Source organism: Oncorhynchus gorbuscha, linkage group LG08 (assembly GCF_021184085.1).
Source record: "Oncorhynchus gorbuscha isolate QuinsamMale2020 ecotype Even-year linkage group LG08, OgorEven_v1.0, whole genome shotgun sequence".
In the NCBI taxonomy this organism is placed as follows: domain Eukaryota; kingdom Metazoa; phylum Chordata; class Actinopteri; order Salmoniformes; family Salmonidae; genus Oncorhynchus; species Oncorhynchus gorbuscha.
Window position 1 is genome coordinate 19,927,931 of NC_060180.1, and position 24,931 is coordinate 19,952,861.

Sequence of the window (24,931 nt, forward strand, 5' to 3'; positions counted from 1 at the left end):
ACAAACTAGCTCTTTGCAGATGTATGAAACAAACTAATATTGTAATTATAGAACGCTTGTGGATTTATATTAAGATCATAGTGCAAACAACATCGTTGTCATCAAACTTGTTGCATGTGTTGCAGACTGAATGAAAGTGTCTCGTGGTCAAGCAACAACAAATGCGCTACTTCAGTGACGGGGTGGGATTCGGTCTGTGGAGAGAGCGGAGAGGTTATGACTCAAGTAGAGGAGTAAACTATAAAAATGGACGTTACACACGGAATATCACATTTAACAAATTAAACATTGAAATACCAGTATAGAAGGTAGTAAAAACCCAAACCGGTCCTATTAGCTCATTTACCCAACACATACAATTATCTGTAAGGTCCCTCATTAGAGCAGTGAATTTCTAACAGATTCAACCATGAAAACCAAGGAGATTTTCCAATGTCTCACGAAGGACACCCATTGGTATATTAAAAGCACACATTGAATATCCCTTTGATCATGGTGAAGTTATTAATTACGCTTTGGATGGTGTATAAATATATCCAGTCTCTACAAAGATACAGGCGTCATTACTAACTCAGTTGCCGGAGAGGAAAGAAACCCCCTCAGGGGTCAATGGTGACTTTTAAGACATTTGCAGAGTTGAATGGCTGGAATAGGAGAACTGAGGATGGATCAACAATATTGCAGTTGCTCCACAATACTAACCGAACTAACACAGTGAAAAGAACGAAGCCTGTGCAGAATAACAATATTCCAAAACAGGTGTGGCAAAGTTATTCACTTTTTGTCCTGAATAAGTGTTATGTTTGGGGCTAATCCAATACAACACATTACTGAGTACCACACTCCATATTTTCAAGCATAGTTGTGGCTGTATCATGTTATAGGTATGCTTGTAATCATTAAGGACTGGTGAGTTTTTCAGGATAAAAAAGAAATGGAATGAAGCTTAATTAACACAGCCAAAATCGTGAAGGATAAACTGGTTGTCTGCTTTCCACCAGACACTGGGAAATTAATTCACCTTTCAGCAGGACAATAACCTAAAACAGAAGGCCACATTTACACTGTAGTTGCATATCAAGAGGACAGTGATGGTTGCTGAGTGGCCGAGTTATAGTTTAGACTTAAATATACTTGAAAATCTATGGCACAATCCAGTTGTGGAAAGCTTTTCGAGCCAGATTCCAATTTATTAAATTATGCCTTATGCCTTTCCAATGCACTTCTCAGTAGTTGGTATTCAAAGTACCTTTTTTTGATATTGTCGTGGATTTGGAATTAAATAGGGTTTTCAGTACATTTATCTTAAGACATCCCTTTCAATATGGTGTACCTTTGCTTGAATTATGTCTACAGACTCAATAGAACATATCGACAGAACGGGTTCAGAATATTAGGGATCAATAAAAGGAAGCCATCTTTCAGCACCAATTGGCAGATTTTAAAAAGGTTAGGAAAGTATTTATGAATCATAAAGAGGTTTGGAGAGCCTTTACGCACCAAAGAAAAAAACGGTGGTTTGATTCATTCTGAAAATTGTCTAATTCAGTTCTTTAACCCATGGTGATGTTAGAAAATTAGTGTACATAGAATTCTAACAGGGAGACATGTGTACACTAGTAGGCTGTACCCTCGTCTATTGAGTGCACGAACCATGCAACTGTGTGCTGGCACAGCCAAGTATTGCGCTATGCTGCGGCTTCAAACTGTTACGGCTTGGTCTGCACTCTGCTTCATAATGATTTAATTGGCCTACATGTTTAAAAAGAAAAATTAACTGTTAGTAATGATCCTTAGCAACAACCACCTGGCCGTGATCGCTTTTACAGGGGAAGCAAATTAAGGTAAACGAAACACTGTAATTAAATGGAATGATAATGTAGGCTATACCAGCTGAAGGGAACTAACAGTAAATTGGCAGTTGACTATGTGTGGTTATTAGGCCTACTGACGATACTGATAGTGGCTAAAATTGTACATGATTCAAATAAGAAGGAGAGTTGGGGTAGCCTATAATTAAGAGATTTGAGAATGCCCCTCCCTGCAAGTTAAAAGGCCATACAATTTAAATTATGCATTGCGGCACAACATTTCATAAACCTTACTGTGGGAAAGTTGATATGCTTCAGTTTTCTGCCTTATGACTGGTTTCACATTTGTCTCCAGCGATTATAAGATACTATTGTTTATATTTTATGTCGACACCCCTTCAAATTTGTGGATTCGGCTATTTAAGCCACACCCATTGCTGACAGGTGTATAAAATTGAGCACACAGCCATGCAATCTCCATAGACAAACATTGGCAGTAGAATGGTCTTACATGTGGCAGCATCATTGGATGCCACCTTTCAGTTCGTCACAATTCCTGCCTTGCTAGAGCTGCCCGTCACCTGTCAGTGCTGTTATTGTGAGGTGGAAACGTCTAGGAGCAACAAAGTCTCAGCTGCAAAGTGGTAGGCCACACAAGCTCACAGAACAAGACCGCCGAGTGCTAAAGTGCGTAAAATTGTGTGTCCTCAGTTGCAACACCCACTACTGAGTTCCGAACTGCCTCTGGAAGCAAATCAGCACAAGAACTGTTCTTCGGGAGCTCATGAAATGGATTTCCATAGTCAAGCAGCTGCACACAAGCCTAAGATCAGCATGCGCAAAACCAAGCGTCGGCTGGAGTGGCGTAAAGCTCGCCGTCATGGGACTCTGGAGCAGTGGAAACTCGTTCTCTGGAGTGATGAATCACACTTCACCATCTGGGTTTGGCAGATGCCAGGAGAACACTACCTGCCCGAATGCATAGTGCCAACTGTGGTTGAGGAGGAATAATGGTCTGGGTGGTTTTTCATGGTTCAAGGGCTAGGCCCATAGGTGAAGGGAAATCTTAACTCTACAGCATACAATGACATTCTAGACTATTCTGTGCTTCCAACTTTGTGGCAACGGTTTGGGGAAGGACCTTTCCTGTTTCAGCATGACAATGCCCCGTGCATAAAGTGAGGTCCATACAGAAATGGTTTAATGACATTGGTGTGGAAGAACTTGACTGGCCTGCACAGAGCCCTGACCTCAACCCCATCAAACACCTTTGGAATTAATTGATTGCGATCCAGGCTTGAACGCCCAATGTCAGTGCCCAACTACACTAATGCTCTTGTGCCTCAAGTCCCCTCAGCAATGTTCCAATATCTAGTGGAAAGCTTTGCCAGAAGAGTGGAGGCTGTTTTAGCAGCAAAGGGGAACCAACTCCATATGAATGTCCATGATTTTAGAATGAGATGTTCGATGAGCATGTGTCTACATACTTTTGGCCATGTACTTTCATAACTTTTTCTGACTGGTACCGGGGGACAACATACTTCTTTTTCTGACTGGTACCAGGGGACAACATACTTTTGGTCATGTAGTTTATCTAAAGCAAGTGTCATTTATATTTACAATTCCCTTATTCAAACGGATTACTCATTTACCTAGCTCTTATGAAGTTGTTAATTACAGGTAATGGAGAATGGTGTTATTTCTATTGAGGGGTGGGGGAGAAAGAACATGCTTTCTCCCCTTGGAACCGGTAGGTTCGCTAGACCTTATTCATGTTTTTCTTGCGAATAAAGGTGGTGGAATTATTTGGGAATTCAGTCAAGGTCAGAATACAGTGTATTTGTAGACACACAAAAAAGTAATAGCAGGTGAATAGCACGCTATTCTCATGCTTAAGTTAAAGGTCATAATATGCATAGAGAAAAGTGCATTTAAAAGAGAATTGTGTCCCGTTTGCATGGCTTAATCGGGCCCTTAATCTGATTCGGGCCCTCAGACTTACCTAGAAAGACTCACAGCTGTATTCGCTGCTAACGGTGCTTCAACAAGGCATTGACTCAGGCGTGTGAATACTTATGTAAGTGATATTTCTGAATTAAATTTTCAATAATTTACCAACATTTCTAAATCATATTTTCACTTTGTCATTATGGGGTATTGTGTGTAGATGGGAGAGAAATTGATTTAATCCATTTTGAATTCAGACTGTAATACAATAAATGTGGAATAAGTCAAGGGGTATGCATACTTTCTAAAGACACTATCTCTTCTCCCCCACTTTTCACCATCTCACCATCCTCCTCGTGTCTCAATCATCCATCCCTCAATCATCCATCCCAATTTTTCAACTCCAAGTCTTCTCAATCTCAACTTCATTTCTACTCAATTTTCTACATTTCTACTTATCTCATTCACTTTTACATTCCACTTTCCAATCCATTTGTCCTCTGAGCAAGGAGATGTGTATCTTACACTTTGTATTACAGTGACCTTATTACTGTGTACTTATTTATTATTACACATTTAATTATTCGACAGCCTACTGTGTGCCTATGCTGATAGTGTAGGTGTCGTGATGAAGCAGTCAATAGCAGCTTTAGCATACATTTTAGTCCGTTGGCTATTTCCTAATCACTGAGCCCGTATTTCAGTCACTCAAGAGAAACAATCCTGAGGATGATGACAAAGCAGAGACTCTAACCGGTTCTGTGTCTGTTAAACTATTGCCGTGGGCTAACAGCACATCATCTGAAACGTAGACAGTAGCGAGTTAGCACCAGATGTCCTCAGGGCTTTGCTACTCAACTTCTCCAACAATATGGTGGCTAGAATAGCAGAACTAAGCAGAAGTGTTTTAAGCAATGCTTAAACGCTGAATCAAATTGCTGATACAGTAGTGTTTGGGATTTGAGGGAAGTAATCACAAGTTCTGTTATTTTCTTCCCCCAGTGGAATAGCCATAGGCCTATGCATAGATTGTCAAACACTGCTCAATGAAGTGTTGAATCCCTCAGTTGTGATGTTCACACCTGAAATCACTAGCAGTATACAACAAATGGACAACCATTTTCTAATTTAATCATTGTCTGTTTGTGTTTTTTTTACAGATACAAACCCTTTTTCCCTTTCCAAGTGCAACCTCCTATTGGGTCTTCCGCCTGTGACTTGGACCTCTCCGTTCAGGACTCAGGATTGGTGGAGGGCCGGCTTAGGGTCACCCTTGTTGAATGTAGCAGGTAGGATGTCTCATGCCCTGTTTACATAGTGACATATTTCATTTCGATATTTTGTTACATTACAGCCTTATTCTAAAATGTATTAAATAAATAAAAATCCTCAGCAATCTACACAATAGCCCATAATGACAAACGAAAACAGATTTTTTGAAAATGTATTAAACATGTAAAATAATACTTAGCAAAGGATACGTTATTTAGATATGAGACTTGAAATTGAGTTCAGGTGCATCCTGTTTCCATTGATCATCCTTGAATAACTTGATTGGAGTCCTCCTGTGGTAAATTCAATTGATTGGACATGATTTGGAAAGGCACACCTGTCTTTATAAGGTATCACAGTTGTCAGAGCAAAAACCAAGCCAGGAGGTCAAATGAATTGTCTGTAGAGCTCCGTGACAGGATTGTGTCGGCACAGATCTGGGGAAGGGTACCAAAAAATGTCTGCAGCATTGAAGGTTCCCATGAACACAGTGGCATCAATCATTCTTAAATGGAAGAAGTTTGGAACCACCAAGACTCCTCCTAGAGCTGGCCGCCTGGTCAAACTGAGCAATTGGGGGAGAAGGGCCTTTGTCAGTGAGGTGAGCTAAAGACTCTCAGACCATGAGAAACAAGGTTCTCTGGTCTGATGAAACCAAGATTGAACTATTTGGCCTGAATGCCAAGCGTCATGTCTGGAGAACGCCTCAAATCAAATGTTATTTGTCACATGCACTGAATACAGCATAGAAGGGGGGGGGGGCAATGCAAATAGTCTGGGTAGCCATTTGATTAAATGTTCAGGATTCTTACGGCTTGGGGGTAGAAGCCTCTTGGCCCTGGAATTGGTGCTCCGCTACCGCTTGCCGGTAGCAGAGAGAACAGACGACTAGGGTGGCTGGAGTCTTTGACAATTGAAGGCATTCCTCTGACACCGCCTGGTATAGAGTTCCTGGATGGCAGGAAGCTTGGCTCCAGTGATGTACACTACTCTGTAGTGCCTTATGGTCGGTTACCGAGCAGTTGCCATACCAGGCAGTGATGCAAACAGTCAGGATGCTGTAGAACCTTTTGAGGATCTGAGGACCCATGCCATATCTTTTCAGTCTCCTTAGGGGGAATAGGTTTTGTCGTGCCCTCTCCACGACTGTCTTGGTGTGCTTGGACCATGTTAGTTTGTTGGCGAAGTGGACGCCAAGGAACTTGAAGCTCTCAACCTTCTCCACTACGGCCCCATCAACGAGAATGGGGGCATGCTCTGTCTTCTTTTTCCTGTAGTCCACAATCATCTCCTTTGTCTTGATCACGTTGAGAGGTTGTTGTCCTGGCACCACATGGTCAGGTCTCTGACCTCCTCCGTGTAAGCTGTCTCATCGTTATCTGTGATCAGCCCTACTGTTGTCATCGGCAAGTTTTATAAATATGTTGTCCTTTTTTCTCTCCAGTTTTGTGGTATCCAATTGGGAGTTAGTCTTGCCTCATCACTGCAACTCCCGTACGGACTCGGGAGAGGCGAAGGTTGAGCGTCGCGCTTCCTCCGAAACACAGCCAAGACGCACTGCTTCTTGACACAACCCGGAAGCTAGCCGCACCAATGTGTCGAAGGAAATACCATACACCTGGTGACCGTGTCAGCGTGCACTGCACCCGGCCCGCTACAGGAGTTGCTAGTTCGCGATGGGACAAGGACGTCCCTCCCGGCCAAACCCTACCATAACCGAACGACACTGGGCCAATTGCGCCGCCCCATTTGGTCTCCCGGACGCGGCTGGCAAAGATTAAACCCCAGGCTGTAGTGACACCGCATGCAGTGTCTTAGATTGCTGCGCCACCCGGAAGGCCCTTGCTGTACCTTTCTACTGGCAATTTGGCCCACTCTAAAGCAGCAACTGCTCTAATTCTTCTATGTATGAGTGGTGCCCTCTACCAACTGCTGCTTTCAGATCTCGCCGTAGGTTTTGGATGTGATTCCGATACCGACACTTCGCTGGCCACTCCAGAACAGTCCTGCATTTCTTCTTGATCCATTCCTGGGTGCGTTTTGATGCGTGTTTGGGGCCTTGTCCAGCTGGAAGATCCACAGCCTTCAATGAAAACCCAGTTTCTGGACACAAGGTTGAACTTTGGACTCTAAAACAACTTGATAATCTGCTGATTTCATGATGCCTTGCACGTGTTCAAGGACCCTAGTACCAGAGGCAGAAAAGCAACCCCACTATATTATCAAACCATGCCATGTTTGATTGTAGAGAAGGTGTTCTTTTCATTGAAAGCTTAATTTGGTTTTCGGTATACACAGTGCTGATCTGAGCTAGCTCTACATTTGTTTCAAAAGTCCACAGCAGTTTTCCCAGGATTTAAGCTTGTTTTAGGTGGGTTTTTAAGAAGTTCAATGAGGCTTTCTTGTCTCTTTCAGTAGAGGGGTCTTCCTATGTTTACCAATGACCACATGAAACATTCAAAGATAATCATACCCTCCCTAAAATCAAACATGGGGGAGGTTCAGTAATGCTGTGCTAAGCTGCCTCTGGTAATGGGGGTGTTGAATGTGTGCAAGACATCATGAAAACCGCAGATTGTCAAGGTGTTTTGGAGTGCAATGTTCAACCTTGTGTCAAAAAAAACCTGGATCTCTGTTAAAGGTTGTGGGTTTTCTAGCTGGACAACAACCCCAAACACACATCAAAAGCACCTTTGAATGGTTCAAGAACAAGCGCTGGACTGTTCTGGAGTTCTGTTCTGGAGTCCAGATCTGAATCACATCTATAACCCATGGTGGGGCTAAAACAGTCTGGACTATATCCAGACCTTGCATTTTTCGCCACTATATGTGCTAGGTGTCCAATCCTGCTCTTGGTAAAGGCTCTAGCCTCACCCATGAAGGAAATAAATCAATAATAAACTTAACCAGCAAGGCTACACATTTACCAGGTAATTTACCAGGTATTCTGCTAAATGGCATATATATATATATATAATTATGTTACCTCCTGTTCAAAGTAGCCTAATCCATTTGGGTGACAATGCCTTGCACAGTTAAAAAGCAGTTTGTTCGTATTTAGGTAGGTCATGTATCTCTCGTCTAGTCCCCTCCCTTCCTAAAACACAGCCACATCTCCTCTGGGCCAATGACAACTTAAACATGTCAGCTCTGGGCCTGAGAAGTATCTCCTCCACCCTGTCCTGATGGCGGTGTAAGTCTTTGTTGTGTTGCTTGGGTATAGTAGTGGAGTGGCCACAAGACTGTAGGACACCAGAAAAGCTCCTCATTAATAATACACAGTCCTTGCCCATTATGAGGCCAGGCCCAAGCTATGGCTGGCTGGCACTTCTATCCTTACAGCTGCTGCAAATGGATACCCTCTTACCTCACTGGGCGCAGCCAGATATGTCTAACAATGACGCCATCCACTTCAATTTACACCGGCTCTACTGTGCCTAATATTGCGTTTGTCTCTGTAGGATTCCATTGGGTTGGAGCCAAATGAAACCGAATTGCGAGAAAGTCTTCGTTTTTCTGAATAGACCATGCATTTTTAAGAGGAGGAATAAAAGGTTGTTGATATTCAGAGGAACATTATAATATTCTAAATAGACCTGAAATGATCAGTGAATTAGTTCAGATGAATAATTTATAAATTGTAAATAGCAACACGATCATTTTAAACTGCCTGTCATGTTCTTTATTTTTATGTTCTCTTAGTTTTGATTGGTTACTTTCTGTCTGTTGCTTGCTGCCCAAGGACAGTGAAAAACCTCTTCATGCATGCTTGCTTTTTTATTTATTTTTAATTTCACCTTTATTTAACCAGGTAGGCTAGTTGAGAACAAGTTCTCATTTGCAACTGCAACCTGGCCAAGATAAAGCATAGCAGTGTGAACAGACAACACAGAGTTACACATGGAATAAACAAGTCAATAACATAGTAGAAAAAAAATCTATATAAATTGTGTGCCAAAGTTATGAGGAGGTAGGCAATAAATAGGCCATAGGAGAAAAAAATGACAATTGAGCAGATTAACACTGCAGTGATAAATGATCAGATGAACATGTGCAGGTAGAGATACTGATGTGCAGAAAAGTAAATGAATAAAAACAGTATGGGGATGAGGTAGGTAAATTGGGTGGGCTATATACCGATAGACTATGTACAGCTGCAGCGATCGGTTAGCTGCTCAAATAGCAGATGTTTAAAGTTGGTGAGGGAGATAAAAGTCCAACTTCAGCGATTTTTGCAATTCGTTCCAGTCGCAGGCAGCAGAGAACTGGATGGAAAGGCGGCCAAATGAGGTTTTGGCTTTAGGGATGATCAGTGAGATACACCTGCTGGAGCGCGTGCTACGGGTGGGTGTTGCCATTGTGACCAGTGAACTGAGATAAGGCGGAGATTTACCTAGCATAGACTGGTAGATGACCTGGAGCCAGTGGGTCTGGCGACGAACATGTAGCGAGGGCCAGCCGACTAGAGCATACAGGTCGCAGTGGTGGGTGGTAAGGTGCTTTAGTAACAAAACGGATGGCACTGTGATAAACTGCATCCAGTTCGCTGAGTAGAGTATTGTCATCTACAAAATAGCTTCCATCGCCGAAGTGGACGATCGGTAGGATAGTCCGTTTTACTAGGGTAAGTTTGGCGGCGTGAGTGAAGGAGACTTTATTGCGAAATAGAAAGCTGACTCTAGATTTGATTTTGGATTGGAGATTTGATATGTGTCTGGAAGGAGAGTTTGCAGTCTAGCCAGACACCTAGGTACTTATAGACTTATAGTCTAGCCAGACACCTAGGTACTTATAGATGTCCACATATTCTAGGTCGGAACCATCCAGGGTGGTGATGTTAGTCGGGCGTGCGGGTGCAGGCAGCGAACAGTTGAAAAGCATGCATTTGGTTTTACTAGCGTTCAAGAGCAGGTGGAGGCCACGGAAGTAGTGTTGTATGGCATTGAAGCTCGTTTGGAGGTTAGATAGCACAGTGTCCAAGGAAGGGCCAGAAGTATACAGAATGGTGTCGTCTGTGTAGAGGTGGATCAGGGAATCTCCCGCAGCAAGAGCAACATCATTGATATATACAGAGAAAAGAGTCGGCCCGAGAATTGAACCCTGTGGTACCCCCATAGACTGCCAGAGGACCGGACAACATGCCCTCCGATTTGACACACTGAACTCTGTCTGCAAAGTAGTTGGTGAACCAGGCAAGGCAGTCATTCGAAAAACAGAGGCTACTGAGTCTGCCGATAAGAATATGGTGATTGACCGAGTCGAAAGCCTTGGCCAGGTCGATGAAGACGGCTGCACAGTACTGTCTTTTATTGATTGCGGCTTTCTCTTGCCTACCATGCATCCAACATATACTGTATACAGTGAAGTCAGAAGTGTACATACACCTTAACCAAATACATTTAAAATCAGTTTTTCACAATTCCTGACATTTAATCCTAGTGAAGATTCCTTGTTTTAGGTTAGTTATGATCACCACTTTATTTTAAGAGTGAAATGTCAGAATAATAGTGGAGGGAATGATTTATTTCAGCCTTTTTATTTCTTTCATCACGTTCCCAGTGTGTCAGAAGTTTACATACAATCCAATCCCTCCTGCAGCAAAGCATCCCCACAACATGATGCTGCCAACCCCATGCTTCACGGTTGGGATGGTATTCTTCGGCTTGCAAGCCTCTCCCTTTTTCCTCCAAACATAACCATGGTCACTATGGCCAACAGTTCTATTTGTGTTTCATCAGACCAGAGGATATTTCTCCAAAAAACCATAGTATGGCTTTTTTATGGCGTTTTTTGTGCTTCTTCCTTGCTGAGCAGCCTTTCAGGTTATGTCGATATAGGACTCGTTTTACTGTTGAAAAGATTATTTTGTGTTTCCTCCAGCATCTTTACAAGGTTCTTTGCTGCTGTTCTGGGATTGATTTGCACTTTTCGCACCAAAGTACGTTCATCTCTAGGACACAGAACGCGTCTCCTTCCTGAGCGGTATTTTTTATTTGTACCTTAATTTAACTAGGCAAATCAGTTAAGTACAAATTCTAATTGTCAATGACGGCCTAGGAACAGTGGGTTAACTGCCTTATTCAGGGGCAGAACGACAGATCTTTACCATGTCAGTTCGGGGATTCGATCTTGCAACCTTTCAGTTACTAGTCCAACGCTCTAACCACAAGGATACCTGATGCACAAATGTATGACAGCTGCATGGTCCCCATAGTTTTTATACTTGCGTACTGTTCATTGTACAAATGAACGTGGTATCTTCAGGCGTTTGTAAATTGCTCCCAAGGATTATCCAGACTTGTGGAGGTCTACAATGTCTTGGCTGATTTCTTTTGATTTCCCCATGATGTCAAGCAAAGAGGCTCTGAGTTTGAAGGTAGGCCTTGAAATACATCCTCAGGTACACCTCCAATTGACTCAAATGATGTCAATTAGCCTACCAGAAGCTTCTAATGCCATGACATCATTTTCTGGAATTTTTCCAACCTGTTTAATGGCACAGTCAACTTAGTGTATGTAAACTTCTGACCCACTGAAATTGTGATTATGTGAAATAATCTGTCTGTAAATAATTGTTAGAATAATTACTTGTCATGCACAAAGTAGATGTCCTAACCGACTTGCCAAAACTATAGTTTGTTAACAAGACATTTGTGGAGTGGTTGAAAAAAAGAGTTTTATTGACTCCAACCTAAGTGTATGTAAACTTATCACTTCAACTGTACAGTCGTGGCCAAAAATTGAGAATGACACATAATCATTTTCACAAAGTTTGCTGCCTCAGTTTGTATGATGAATGTTATGAAGAGTGATCAGATGAATTGCAATTAATTGCAAAGCCCCTCTTTGCCATGCAAATGAACGGAATCCCCAAAAAACATTTCCACTGCATTTCAGCCCTGCCATAAAAGGACCAGCTGACATCATGTCAGTGATTCTCTCGTCAACACAGGCGTGATTGTTGACGAGGACAAGCCTGGAGATCACTCTGTCATGCTGATTGAGTTTGAATAAGACTGGAAGCTTCAAAAGGAGGGTGTTGCTTGGAATCATTGTTCTTCCTCTGTCAATCATAGTTACCTGCAAGGAAACATGTGCCATCATCATTGCTTTGCACAAAAAGGGCTTCACAGGCAAGGATATTGCTGCCATTAAGGTTACACCTAAATCAACCATTTATCGGATCATCAAGAACTTCAAGGAGAGCGGTTCAATTGTTGTGAAGAAGGCTTCAGGGTGCCCAAGAAAGTCCAGCAAGAGCCAGGACAGTCTCCTAAAGTTGATTCAGCTGCGGGATCGGGGCACCACCAGTACAGAGCTTGCTCAAGAATGGCAGCAGGCAGGTGTGAGTGCATCTGCACGCACAGTGAGGCGAAGACTTTTGGAGGATGGCCTGGTGTCAAGAAGGGCAGCAAAGAAGCCACTTCTCCCCAGGAAAAACATCAGGGACAGACTGATATTCTACAAAAGGTACAAGGATTGGGGTAAAGTAATTTTCTCTGATGAATCCCCTTTCCAATTGCTTGGGGCATCTAGAAAAAAAGCTTGTCCGGAGAAGACAAGGTGAGCGCTACCATCAGTCCTGTGTCATGCCAACAGTAAAGCATCCTGAGACCATTCATGTGTGGGGTTGCTTCTCAGCCAAGGGAGTGGGCTCACACACAAATTTGCCTAAGAACACAGCCATGAATAAAGAATGGTACCAACACATCCTCTGAGAGTGACTTCTCCCAAACATCCAGGAACAGTTTGGTGACGAACAATGCCTTTTCCAGCATGATATAGAGCACCTTGCCATAAGGCAAAAGTGACAACTAAGTGGCTCGGGAACAAAACCTCACAATAATTTGGGTCCATGGCCAGGAAACTCCCTTGACCTTAATTCCATTGAGAACTTGTGGTCAATCCTGAAGAGGTAGGTGGACAAACAAAACCCCACAAATTCTGACAAACTCCAAGCATTGATTATGCAAGAATGGGCTGCCATCAGTCAGGATGTGGCCCAGAAGTTAATTTACAGCATGCAGATTGTCAATAAAAGCCTTTGACACTCATGAAATGCTTGTAATTATACTTCAGCATTCCATAGTAACATCTGACAAAAATATCTAAAGACACTGAGGCAGCAGACTGTGAAAATGAATATTTGTGTCATTCTCAAAACATTTGGCCACGACTGTATATAATACATGAATTGAAAACATTAGGTGTGTTTTGGTAACGTATTTAAAGTCAGGCACTGGCTAGTGAACTAGTTAAGACACTGGTCAAGACAGAAGGGTGTCCAAAGTTTAAGTGGCCAGATTTAACCTGCATTTTTAAAGGAGTTTGACAATTCATTGACTGGCAGGATTAGGTTGTCAAATCTGTGTAAAATGTATCGTCTGTCACCAGCAGATGGAGACACAGTCAGCATATTGTTCATCCAGAATCCAGTATGTCATCTGCACATCCTGTATACAGATAGAGCTTGTTGTATACAGTAATTGGGGACTCAATTGAGTTAATGGGACAAGAACATACATATCCAGTGGTGTAATTGAGGCAAATCTAAATAGTTACTACTGTTTCTTTGTTGACTTTTTTAAAACACTTGTCAATTGTATTTTTATGACTTTAAAATAAGTTGAAACTATCAATTTCAAATAGGTCTACCTACTGTATATTTTAGAAAGTAATTCTGTAATATAATTAGTTTAACACTTCAAATGCACATCTACACAATACTACCTTAGTATTTTACTATTTTTTGGTATATTTTCATCACTTCACAAAAGGGCAGCAATAGCCTTGACAGTGTTTGTCAGGGGTCTCTGATGTATTCTAGTAGTACCTGATAACACTTGTCCCAGCCCAAATAATTTGGTTCGTCCACAGTGGCATCAAGGTCTTTCAAGTGTGTACGCCTGTATTTTAAATATACTGTTACATAATTGTAGGCAATGCACTACACATAGGGAGACTGAGAGAATCAGCAATGATGTACTGTCTAAAATGAGCTTTTCTTCTCTAATTTCTCCCTCAGGCTTTTTATCCTTGGCTCGTACGACAGAGAGACCTACGTGCACTGCACCTTTGAGCTGAGCAGCCACGAGTGGAAAGAGAAAACACGCAGCTCCATCAAAACGGTGGGCTTCTTTAAGATACCCCCCCCCCCATGTAAAACAACACCAGTCATCTTTCTTAAAGACCACCCAAGCGTAATGCCTATCTGTCAGACAAAGAGCCAGAGGGCTACTGACACATATTTAATCTGCCATGTTCAACTAGGGGAGCTAGGGAATCATAGGTTTTTCCTTAAGAAGAACAGCAAGCAGTATCGTATTGGTGCTCCATGTTATTTTTGTGGTCCTAATCAATTGTCACAATATGACAATGGTGTTTAACTTCTTATAGATGAGTTACATTTATGACACATTAATTGGCTGGTACAAAACACCTTATGGTGACATTTACCGGTTTCACTGATGGTATATTTTATTCAAAGATATTAACATGATCGAGACATAGTCATTAGAGAAGAAGCATGGAATACTTGCTCTATTGATTCAAACGTTTTATTTTCCCCCATCTGAGAAGTCAATATCCCCCAGTGACATTTTGAAAGCAACAAAAAATAATCGAGCCTTAGAGCAAACCTTTTCTAATTGCAGTAATTCAGAGATATTAACATTATAACATGGAACTTGTTCGGAAGTGACTAATGACTGTTTGAGACGAAAATGGCAAGTCTAATTACTGACCATCACTCTCACATCCCGACGCTGCTTCTCTCTGTGAACAACTGGCATTTGCATTGGCTCAAAATACATTTTAGTTTCATTTAAGAGGTCATTTTTCAGAATAATGTTATTATGTTGTAGCAGCTTCCATCCTGTCCAGCAGAGGGCAATGCCACTATAACATTTGTTCCTTGCGACAATGCTCGCAAAAAAATAAAGGGACATTTTCAGTAAAATAGTTCATATCAGTAATCTTCATTTACTGTATGTACTCTCGGTAAGCCATGCATTCTAGCCTGCCACGATCTGTAAGTTAGAGTTGTGTGTGTGTGTGTGTGTGTGTGTGATATCTGCCATTATCAACGGCGACCCTGGAGCAATGCCTAGATCAAGGGCACATCGACAGATTTTTCACCCTGTCGGCTCTGGGATTCAAACTGCCGACCTTTCGGTTATTGGCCCAATGCTCTAACCGCTAGGCTACCTGCCTGCAATAAAAGCTATGACTCTCAGACATGCTACAACACAATTTTTCAACATTCCTTCCAATGTACAACCCATTTACTGCAGCCGCTGAGGTAAGTGTTCAACTTGACCAATATGGCTGTCACCCGGTGTGTCCCTCTAATGACATCCTCTTCAGACAGAGTGCTGTATCTAGCTCTCCATTAATATGCTACCTAGAGATGCAGATGCAAGGTGGCATTTGGGCCGTTGTATCAGCCTCGTGCAGCTTGTGTCCCAAGCAGGCCCATGCTAAGGATTAAAGGCGATACCATCTTAAAAAGGCCACCCTCCCTTTCTTTCTCTGCATATTCCTTTGCGTTTTTATTCCAAGAATGATCGCTGGAGATGAGGCCCAACTATCGTCTGAACTGGGCTCTCTGTGTGGCACATGTATGTTAATGCACGGAACAAAAATTTAAATGCAACATTTAAATTGTTGGTCCCATGTTTCATGAGCTGAAATGGAAGATCCCAGAAATGTTGCGCCAAAATTAGTTTACATCCCTGTTAGTGAGCATTTCTCCTTTGCCAAGATAATCCATCCATCTGACAGGTGTGGCATATCAAGAAGCTGATTAAACAGCATGAACATTACACAGGTACACCTTGTGTTGTGTACAATAAAAGGCCACTCCAAAATGTGCAGTTGTCACACAACACAATGCCACAGATGTCTCAAGTTTTGAGGGAGCATGCAAATTGGCATGCTGACTGCAGGAATGTCCAACAGACTTGTTGCCAGAGAATTAAATGTTAATTTCTCAACCATAAGCCACCTCTGTCGTTTTTAGAGAATTTGTCAGTACGTCCACAGATCATGTGGTACCATGCCAGCCCAGGATCTCCACATCCGGTTTCTTAATCTACGGGATCATCTGAGATCAACCACCCAGACAGCTGATGAAACTGTGGGTTTGCACAACTGAAGAATTTCAGCGCAAACTGTCAGAAACCATCTCAGGGAAGCTCATCTGCGTGCTCATCCTCCTCACCAGGGTCTTGACCTGACTGCAGTTTGGCATCATAACCGACTTAATTGGGAAAATGCTCACCTTCGATAGCCACTGTCACAGATTAATTCCGGTTTCAACTGTACCGGGGAGATTGCAGACAGCGTGTATGGCGTCGTGTGGGCGAGCGGTTTGCTGAAGTCAATGTTGTGAACAGAGTGCCCCATGGTGGCGGGTGGGGTCATGGAATGGGCAGGCATACGCTATGGACAGTGAACACAATTGCATTTTGTCAACGGCAATTTGAATGCACAGAGATATACCGTGATGAGATCCTGAGGCCCATTGCTGTGCCATTCATCCCCCGTCATCACCTCATGTTTCAGCATGGTCATGCACGGCCCCATGTGCAACGATCTGTACACAATTCCTGAAAGCTGAAAATGTCCCAGTTCTTCCATGGCCTGCATACTCACCAAACTGGCTCTAACCAGAATAGAAAGAGTGGGAGGCCCCGGTGCGCAACTGAGCAAGAGGACAAGTACATTAGTGTCTAGTTTGATAAACAGACACCTCACAAGTCCTCAACTGGCAACTTCATTAAACAGTATACGCAAAACACCAGTCTCAATGTCAAAAGTAAAGAGGCGACTCGAAGTTCCTCTGTCCAGTGTCTGTTCTTTTGCCCATCTTAATCTTTTTTTTTTTATTGGCCAGTCTGAGATATATATGTATTTTTCTTTGCAACTCTGCCTAGATGACCAGCATCCCGGAGTCGCCTCTTCACTGTTGATGTTGAGACTGTGTTTTGCGGGTATTATTTTTCTCAAACTAGACACTAATGTACTCTTGCTCAGTTGTGCACTGGGGCCTCCCACTCTTTCTATTCTGGTTAGGGCCAGTTTGCTCTGTTCTGTGAAGGGAGTTGTACACAACATTGTACGAGATCTTCAGTTTCTTGACAATTTCTTGCATGGAATAGCCTTCATAAACAAAGAACATTCTTTGTTTATGGCCATTTTGAGCCTGTAATCGAACCCACAAATGTTGATGCTCCAGATACTCAACTATTCTAAAGGACAGTTTAAAAAAAAAATCAGGACAACAGTTTTCAGCTGTGCTAACATAATTGCAGAAGGGTTTTCTAATGATCAGTAAGCCTTTTAAAATCCTAAACTTGGATTAGCTAACACAACGTGCCATTGAAACACAGGAGTGCTGGTTGCTAATAATGGGCCTATGTAGATATTCCATTAAAAATCAGCCTTTTTCCAGCTACAATAGTCATTTTTATTTGTTATTTAACCTTTATTTAAATAGGCAAGTCAGCTAAGAAGAAATTCTGATTTAAAATGACGGTGTACCAAAAGGCCTCCTGCGGGGACTGGGATTAAAAAAAAGAAAAGAATACTATCTAAATATGGGACAAAACACACATCACAACAAGAGAGACAACACGACATAGAGACCTATGGCAGCAACACCTGGCAACATAACAACAACATGGTAGCAACACATTGTAGCAGCACAAAACATTAGGGATGCACGATATATCTGTGACCAAATCCGAATCGTCCAAGATTCGTTAAAAATGCTAACATCGGTATCGGCCAATGTCTAGTTTAACGCCTATGTGCAAAACTGATGTCAAAGCTGACGTGCATACCTATATAGTAGGTACGTGACGTAATAATTCCACGTAAAATGTTGCGCTACACATGCAACACACATTCCTAACTTAGCCCACAATATCTGCTGTGTGGCTCGAGATGTCAAAAGGTCAAGCAGTCATTTGAAGGAGTAAGAACCTTTCAGTGAGACAACTCAAAGGCGCAATCCATTAAAGCCAAGATAATGGAATTCATTGTCCTTGACAATCAACCGTTCTCTGGTCGTGGGTAATGTTGGCTTTCGCCGACTGATCGAGCACCGGTACACACTACCAACAGCGCTATTTTTCAGATGTTGCCCTACCAGAGTTACACAGTAATAGTGTCATTGCTATTAGCTTCACGACATACATACTATGGAACACCGTTTGGGTCTTTGTGTGTCAAAAAAAGATGCAGTAGCACTGTCAAAGCTGTACAAGAAAGTCTGCAAACACCGGCCACGAATGATGTGTTTTCAATAACGCGTTGGTTGTAAAGCATGATTTTGTTCGACCGCAACTTTTGGGGTAGAGAGCGTTAGCTTGGTACCTAGCTAGCACCAATACAACCAGCCTGAAAACAATGACCAGTAGAAACCTTTATTTAACTAGGCAAGTCAGTTAAGAACAAATTCTTATTTACAATGATGGCCTACCCCGGCAAACTTTGACGACGCTGGGCCAATTGTGCGCCGCCCTATGGGACTCCCAATCAAGGCCGAATTAAATAGTTTTTGTTTTTTGGCAAGGAAAATATTGGATATCGGTATATCCCAAAATTGTCCTATCGGTGCATCACTATAAAACATGGCACAAACATTATAGGGCACAGACAACAGTACAAAGGGCAAGAAGGTAGAGACAACAATACATCACGCAAAGCAGCCACAACTGTCAGTAATAGTGTCCATGATTGAGTCTTTTAACAAAGAGATTGAGATAAAGCTGTCCAGTTTGAGTGTTGCAACTCGTTCCATTCTCTAGCTGCAGCGAACTGAAAAACATTAATAGTGTCTACACTGTATTTCTGATCAATCTGATGTTTTTTTAATGGCCCCAAAATATTTTTATTTCAAAAACAAGGACATTTCTAAGTGACCCCAATCTTTTGAATGGTAGTGTAATACATTTATTTTACGGAGACAGTATATTTTACATTAGTTATATTTTGTTTGTTTTTAGTCTCTTCCTTCAGCTACCCTCAACACCTCCATCTATTTCTGAAGACCATCCAGTTTTGACATATATTTTTCAACAGTGCTGTGATGTTTCACAAGTTCAGTACCTTTTTGATTCCTATCATTTTTACAGATTTTACATTTTGCTAACATTATTATTATTATATTATTGATCGATTGACTGAATTTTTAAATCACCCAGCAATACTATTTGCAGAGTTAGCTAGCTAAATCTGAAAGGAGTCAGCCTTATTCTAAAATGGACCAATGTTTTTTATTTGTATTTTTTTTTCTTCAAATCTACACACAATATCCCATAATGACAAAGCAAAAGCAGGCTGCTAGATTTTTTTGCCGGTTTATAAAAAATAAAAACAAACTCAGCAAACTTAACGTGTCAATATTTGTATGAACATAAGATTCAACAACTGAGACATCAACTGAACAAGTTCCACAGACATGTGACTAACAAAAATGGAAAAATATGTCCCTGAACAAAGGGGGGGTCAAAACAAAAAGTAACAGTCAGTATCTGGTGTGGCCACCAGCTGCATTAAGTACTGCAGTACATCTCCTCCTTATGGACTGCACCAGATTTGCCAGTTCTTACTGTGAGATGTTACCCCACTCTTCCACCAAGGCACCTGCAAGTTCCCAGACATTTCTGGGGGGAATGGCCCTAGCCCTCACTCTCCGATCCAACAGGTCCCAGACATGCGCAATGGGATTTGAGATCCGGGCTCTTTGCTGGCCATGGCAGATCACTGACATTCCTCTCATGCAGGACATCATGCACAGAACGAGCAGTATGGCTGGTGGCATTGTCATGTTGGAGGGTCATGTTAGGATGAGCCTGCAGGAGGGTACCACATGAGGGAGGATGATGTCTTCCCTGTAACGCACAGCGTTGAGATTGCCTGCAATCATCATCCCTGGTGAGACAAAGCTGCGACTTGTCAATGAAGAGCACTTTTTGCCAGTCCTGTCTGGGCCAGCGACAGTGGGTTTGTGCCCATAGGCGACGTTGTTGCCGGTGTTGTCTGGTGAGGACCTGCCTTACAATAGGCCTACAAGCCCTCAGTCCAGCCTCTCTCAGCCTATTGCAGACAGTCTGAGCACTGATGGAGGGATTGTGCGTTCCTGGTGTAACTCGGGCAGTTGTTGCCATCCTGTACCTGTCCCGCAGGTGTGATGTTCGGATGTACCGATCCTGTGCAGGTGTTGTTTCATGTGGTCAGCCACTGCGAGGACGATCAGCTGTCTGTCCTGTCTCCCTGTAGCACTGTCTTAGGTGTCTCACAGTACGGACATTGCAATTTATTTGCCCTGGCCACATCTGCAGTCCTCCTTGCAGCATTCCTAAGGCATGTTCATGCAGATGAGAAGGGAACCTGGGCATTTGGTTCTTGCTCACCTCCCTGACCAAGGTCCTTCTCCTCCAATAGCTCAGTTGGGACATGCGGCCAGATCTATGAGGAGTCTTGGTGGTTCCGAACAACTTCCATTTAAGAATGATGGGAGGCCACTGTGTTCTTGGGGACCTTCACAACTGCAGACATTTTTTGGTACTCTTCCCTAGATCTGTGCCTCGACACAATCCTGTCTCTGAACTCTACAGACAAATCCTTGGACCTCATGGCTTGGTTTTTGCCCTGACATACCCTGTCAACGGTGGAACCTTATATAGACCGGTGTATGCCTTTCCAAATCATGTCCAATCAATTGAATTGACCACAGGTGGACTCCAAGTCATAACCTCAAGGATGATCAATGGAAACAGGATGCACCTGAGCTCAATTTAGAGTCTTATAGCAAGGTAGCAAGGTCTGAAATGAATAATAAGGTATTTCAGTTTTTAATTTAATATTTTCTCAAAGAATTTAGAAAAAGTCAAGGGGTTGAATACTTTCCGACGGCACTGTATATGGCACAGCTGTACATTTTTTTGGGTGCTTAAATGAGACGGTTTTTATTTTTTTATTTAACCAATTGTGGTCTTTTAATGCAACGCCAACAGACAATTTCCTTACTTTGTTCCCCATTATTTTAGGTAATCCAAATGTTTTTTTTGAACAAAAATAGTATTTTCAGTCATACTGAGTAGTGTTGTGGTCACATTTGTGTATCAGAGTATAGTTTAATTTAATATTACAGTATTACAGGTAAGTTACTGTGATTCAGCATAAGGTTTTTAAATTGAATTGAATTTTAAACCTAGAATAGTTTAACAATTACTGAGCTTTCTGCTTCCCTTTGACCCTCACCTTGACCATACTTAGCCTACATTGAGTAATAACATTGTTTGCTTTCCTTTCGTAATACCGATTATTAGAAGTCTTTTCCATCCTATTGTAGACTAGAGGGGTGCTTCCTTCCTTTACCCTCCTTCTTGACATCCCATAATACCCAGGCCAACCCCTGTAGTGTCCTCACGATCCTTCACCCAGTTCAATATGTAAAGTCCACTCAAACACCTGTGTGTAAGGGTGAGGGGACTTTGCGGGCTGTGGAGTAGATTAGCCCTTTTCCATTGCTGGGCTGGGTTTAATAGTGACAGGAAGCCTGTGGTGCGGGCTGCTCCACCAGGCGTGTTTGCACATCTGCCTCACTGATTCCATCATCAGCCATCAATTGGCCCTGAGTGCTGATGCTTCCTGACAGCCTAACAGGGGGGAAGACAACAGTGTACCAGCCACAGTGTTTATCTGTATGCCTTTAGTATATAATATTATAAATGTGTGCTTATACTTTACATGTGTTTTTACATTTGTGTGGGTGTGTCTTGAGTACCCTAAAACTGTTAAAGCTGAAATACGTGTAAGGGTAATGGCGCCACTGTTCACCCCCACCACATTTTCTGTTTTGTTGATAAAACGGCATCGTGGTAAAAATAAATCATCGGAGCGGGAAAAAAACTGTTTGGTATTTGAAGTAACTTCTTTGTTGTAGTATCACATGGACATGGCAGTTTCACCATTAAGGATTCCTGCTTTAATGGTAAAAAAATTGCTTGATTGATTTCAACAAGATTTTTTTTAGACTGTTGTTCTTCTTCTGTTGTCCTGAAGGTGTGTGCTTAGATTAGAAAGTGATTGGCTGAATGGCTATTCCCAAGAACTGATGTCTATTTCTCCTCTGTGACAAAGGTGTCCTGGTTCAGTGCCTTTCACATGAACACCCCCCCCCCCCCCCCCAAGTGTATCTCTTTCCATACATTAAGGGAAAGGCACTGCTCTGTTTATAGGATCACCTCACCAAGATGGTTAAGACACTGAGAGAGAATACAGCGGGTTCTTTTTACCGCTAGTACCATTATATTTGTCGCGTACACAGATTAGAAGATGTTAAAGAAGGTGCAGCGAAATGCTTATGTTTCTAGCTCCAACAGTGAAGTATAGTCACCTAAAGCACTTTTGTACATCGCGCTGTAACATACAATTGATCTTATTTTAGCGCCCAAAAACAATACTTCCAGGTCAACTGTAATATGAATACCATTGTAAGGCACAGTTTCTCCCCTTTCCTGCAAAATCAATGACGAGACCTTGATGCTGCCCGTCTCTGCATGATTGAAGAAGGCAATAAGCTCTGTCGGGGTCTTTAAAAAAATGGCGGTTGGGGAATGAAACCTACTGCGTGAGCCGTGGGCAAACGGCTTTTTTCACCCGATCTGTCCAACTTGTCACCTCCTAAAATGTAAATAAACACTATAAAGAGTTTATTTAATGTGTCATTATTTGAAGGTTTGTGTTGAATTTGAATCTGTTTTATCTTCAGAAGTAAACAGCGGCTATTGAGTCATGATGTCTTGCAGTGATGCATTCAGTTGTACAATTGACAAGGTATCCCCCCTTACCATGTCCCTTGTTTTTAATGTGCAAGAGAAGCGCTACACCTGGTGGAGAGAGGCTGTACGACACAGAATGAGTTGCATGCTGTACGTCACGTCATGACATGTCACAATTTAACGTACAGCGTTGTTTGAATGCTGCGGTTGTGCAAATTTGTACGGAATGGGGTTAGTCAACAGTGAGTGTCTAACAGTACAATACTAATACACAAATAATCCCCCCCCCCCCGCAAAATAATAAATTAATATTAGAATAAGCAATGTCAGAGCCCAGAATATAAATATGTGGTGTGTATGGACAATACTGAAGTAGTACAAGTTATGTACAATAGGATGAGCTATGTCGAGAATACAGTATGTGTATATATATATACTGCTCAAAAAAATAAAGGGAACACTAAAATAAAACATCCTAGATCTGAATGAATGAAATATTCTTATGAAATACTTTTTTCTTTACATATTTGAATGTGCTGACAACAAAATCACATAAAAATGATCAATGGAAATCAAATATATCAACCCATGGAGGTCTGGATTTGGAGTCACACTCAAAATTAAAGTGGAAAACCACACTACAGGCTGATCCAACTTTGATGTAATGTCCTTAAAACAAGTCTAAATGCGGCTCAGTGGTGTGTGTGGCCTCCACGTGCCTGTATGACCTCCCTACAACGCCTGGGCATGCTCCTGATGAGGTGGCGGATGGTCTCCTGAGGGATCTCCTCCCAGACCTGGACTAAAGCGTCCGCCAACTCCTGGACAGTCTGTGGTGGATGGAGCGAGACATGATGTCCCAGATGTGCTCAATTGGATTCAGGTCTGGGGAACGGGCGGGCCAGTCCATAGCATCAATGCCTTCCTCTTGCAGGAACTGCTGACACACTCCAGCCACATGAGGTCTAGCAGTGTCTTGCATTAGGAGGAACCCAGGGCCAACCGCACCCAGCGTATGGTCTCACAAGGGGTCTGAGGATCTCATCTCGGTACCTAATGGCAGTCAGGCTACCTCTGTCGAGCACATGGAGGGCTGTGCGGCCCCCCAAAGAAATGCCACCCCACACCATGACTGACCCACCGCCAAACCGGTCATGCTGGAGGATGTTGCAGGCAGCAGAACGTTCTCCACGGCGTCTCCAGACTCTGTCACGTGCTCAGTGTGAACCTGCTGCCAGTGGCGAATTTTCCAATTTTGGTATTCTCTGGCAAATGCCAAACGTCCTGCACGGTGTTGGGCTGTAAGCACAACCCCCACCTGTGGACGTCGGGCCCTCATATCACCCTCATGGAGTCTGTTTCTGACTGTTTGAGCATGCACATTTGTGGCCTGCTGGAGGTCATTTTGCAGGGCTCTGGCAGTGGTCCTCTTCGCACAAAGGCGGAGGTAGTGGTTCTGCTGCTGGGTTGTTGCCCTCCTACGGCCTCCTCCACGTCTCCTGATGTACTGGCCTGTCTCCTGGTAGCGCCTCCATGCTCTGGACACTATGCTGACAGACACCGCAAACCTTCTTGCCACAGATCGCATTGGTGTGCCATCCTGGATGAGCTGCGCTCCCTGAGCCACTTGTGTGGGTTGTAGACTCAGTCTCATGCTACCACTAGAGTGGAAGCACCGCCAGCATTCAAAAGTGACCAAAACATCAGCCAGGAAGCAGAAGCATAGGAACTGAGAAGTGGTCTGTGGTCACCACCTGCAGAACCACTCCTTTTATTGGGGGTGTCTTGCTAATTGCCTATAATTTCCACCTGTTGTCTATTCCATTTGCACAAGAGCATGTGAAATTTATTGTCAATCAGTGTTGCTTCCTAACTGGACAGTTTGATTAGTTGGCTTAGTTTCTCAAAGATCGAATCACATTTGCACAAAATGTTGCAGGAATGCTAATCTTATCTGTTTCTAACTACAGAAACTATTTCAAAACAATAAACATTATTAAAGTGACCAGTGTTCAATAACTGTATGTACATACAGTGGGGCAAAAAAGTATTTAGTCAGCCACAAATTGTGCAAGTTCTCCCACTTAATAAGATGCGAGAGGCCTG

General features: G+C 42.6%; 1 protein-coding gene across 1 annotated transcript in view; it reads left to right on the forward strand.

Moving 5' to 3' along the window:
- LOC124041299 (PDZ domain-containing protein 8-like) overlaps positions 1-24,931 on the forward strand; it is a 74,208-nt gene that overhangs the window by 18,059 nt on the left and 31,218 nt on the right. The window contains exons 2-3 of the mRNA XM_046358741.1: positions 4,919-5,047; positions 14,056-14,158. Coding sequence (XP_046214697.1) covers positions 4,919-5,047; positions 14,056-14,158 — 232 coding nt within the window. The remainder of the gene's footprint in view (positions 1-4,918; positions 5,048-14,055; positions 14,159-24,931) is intronic.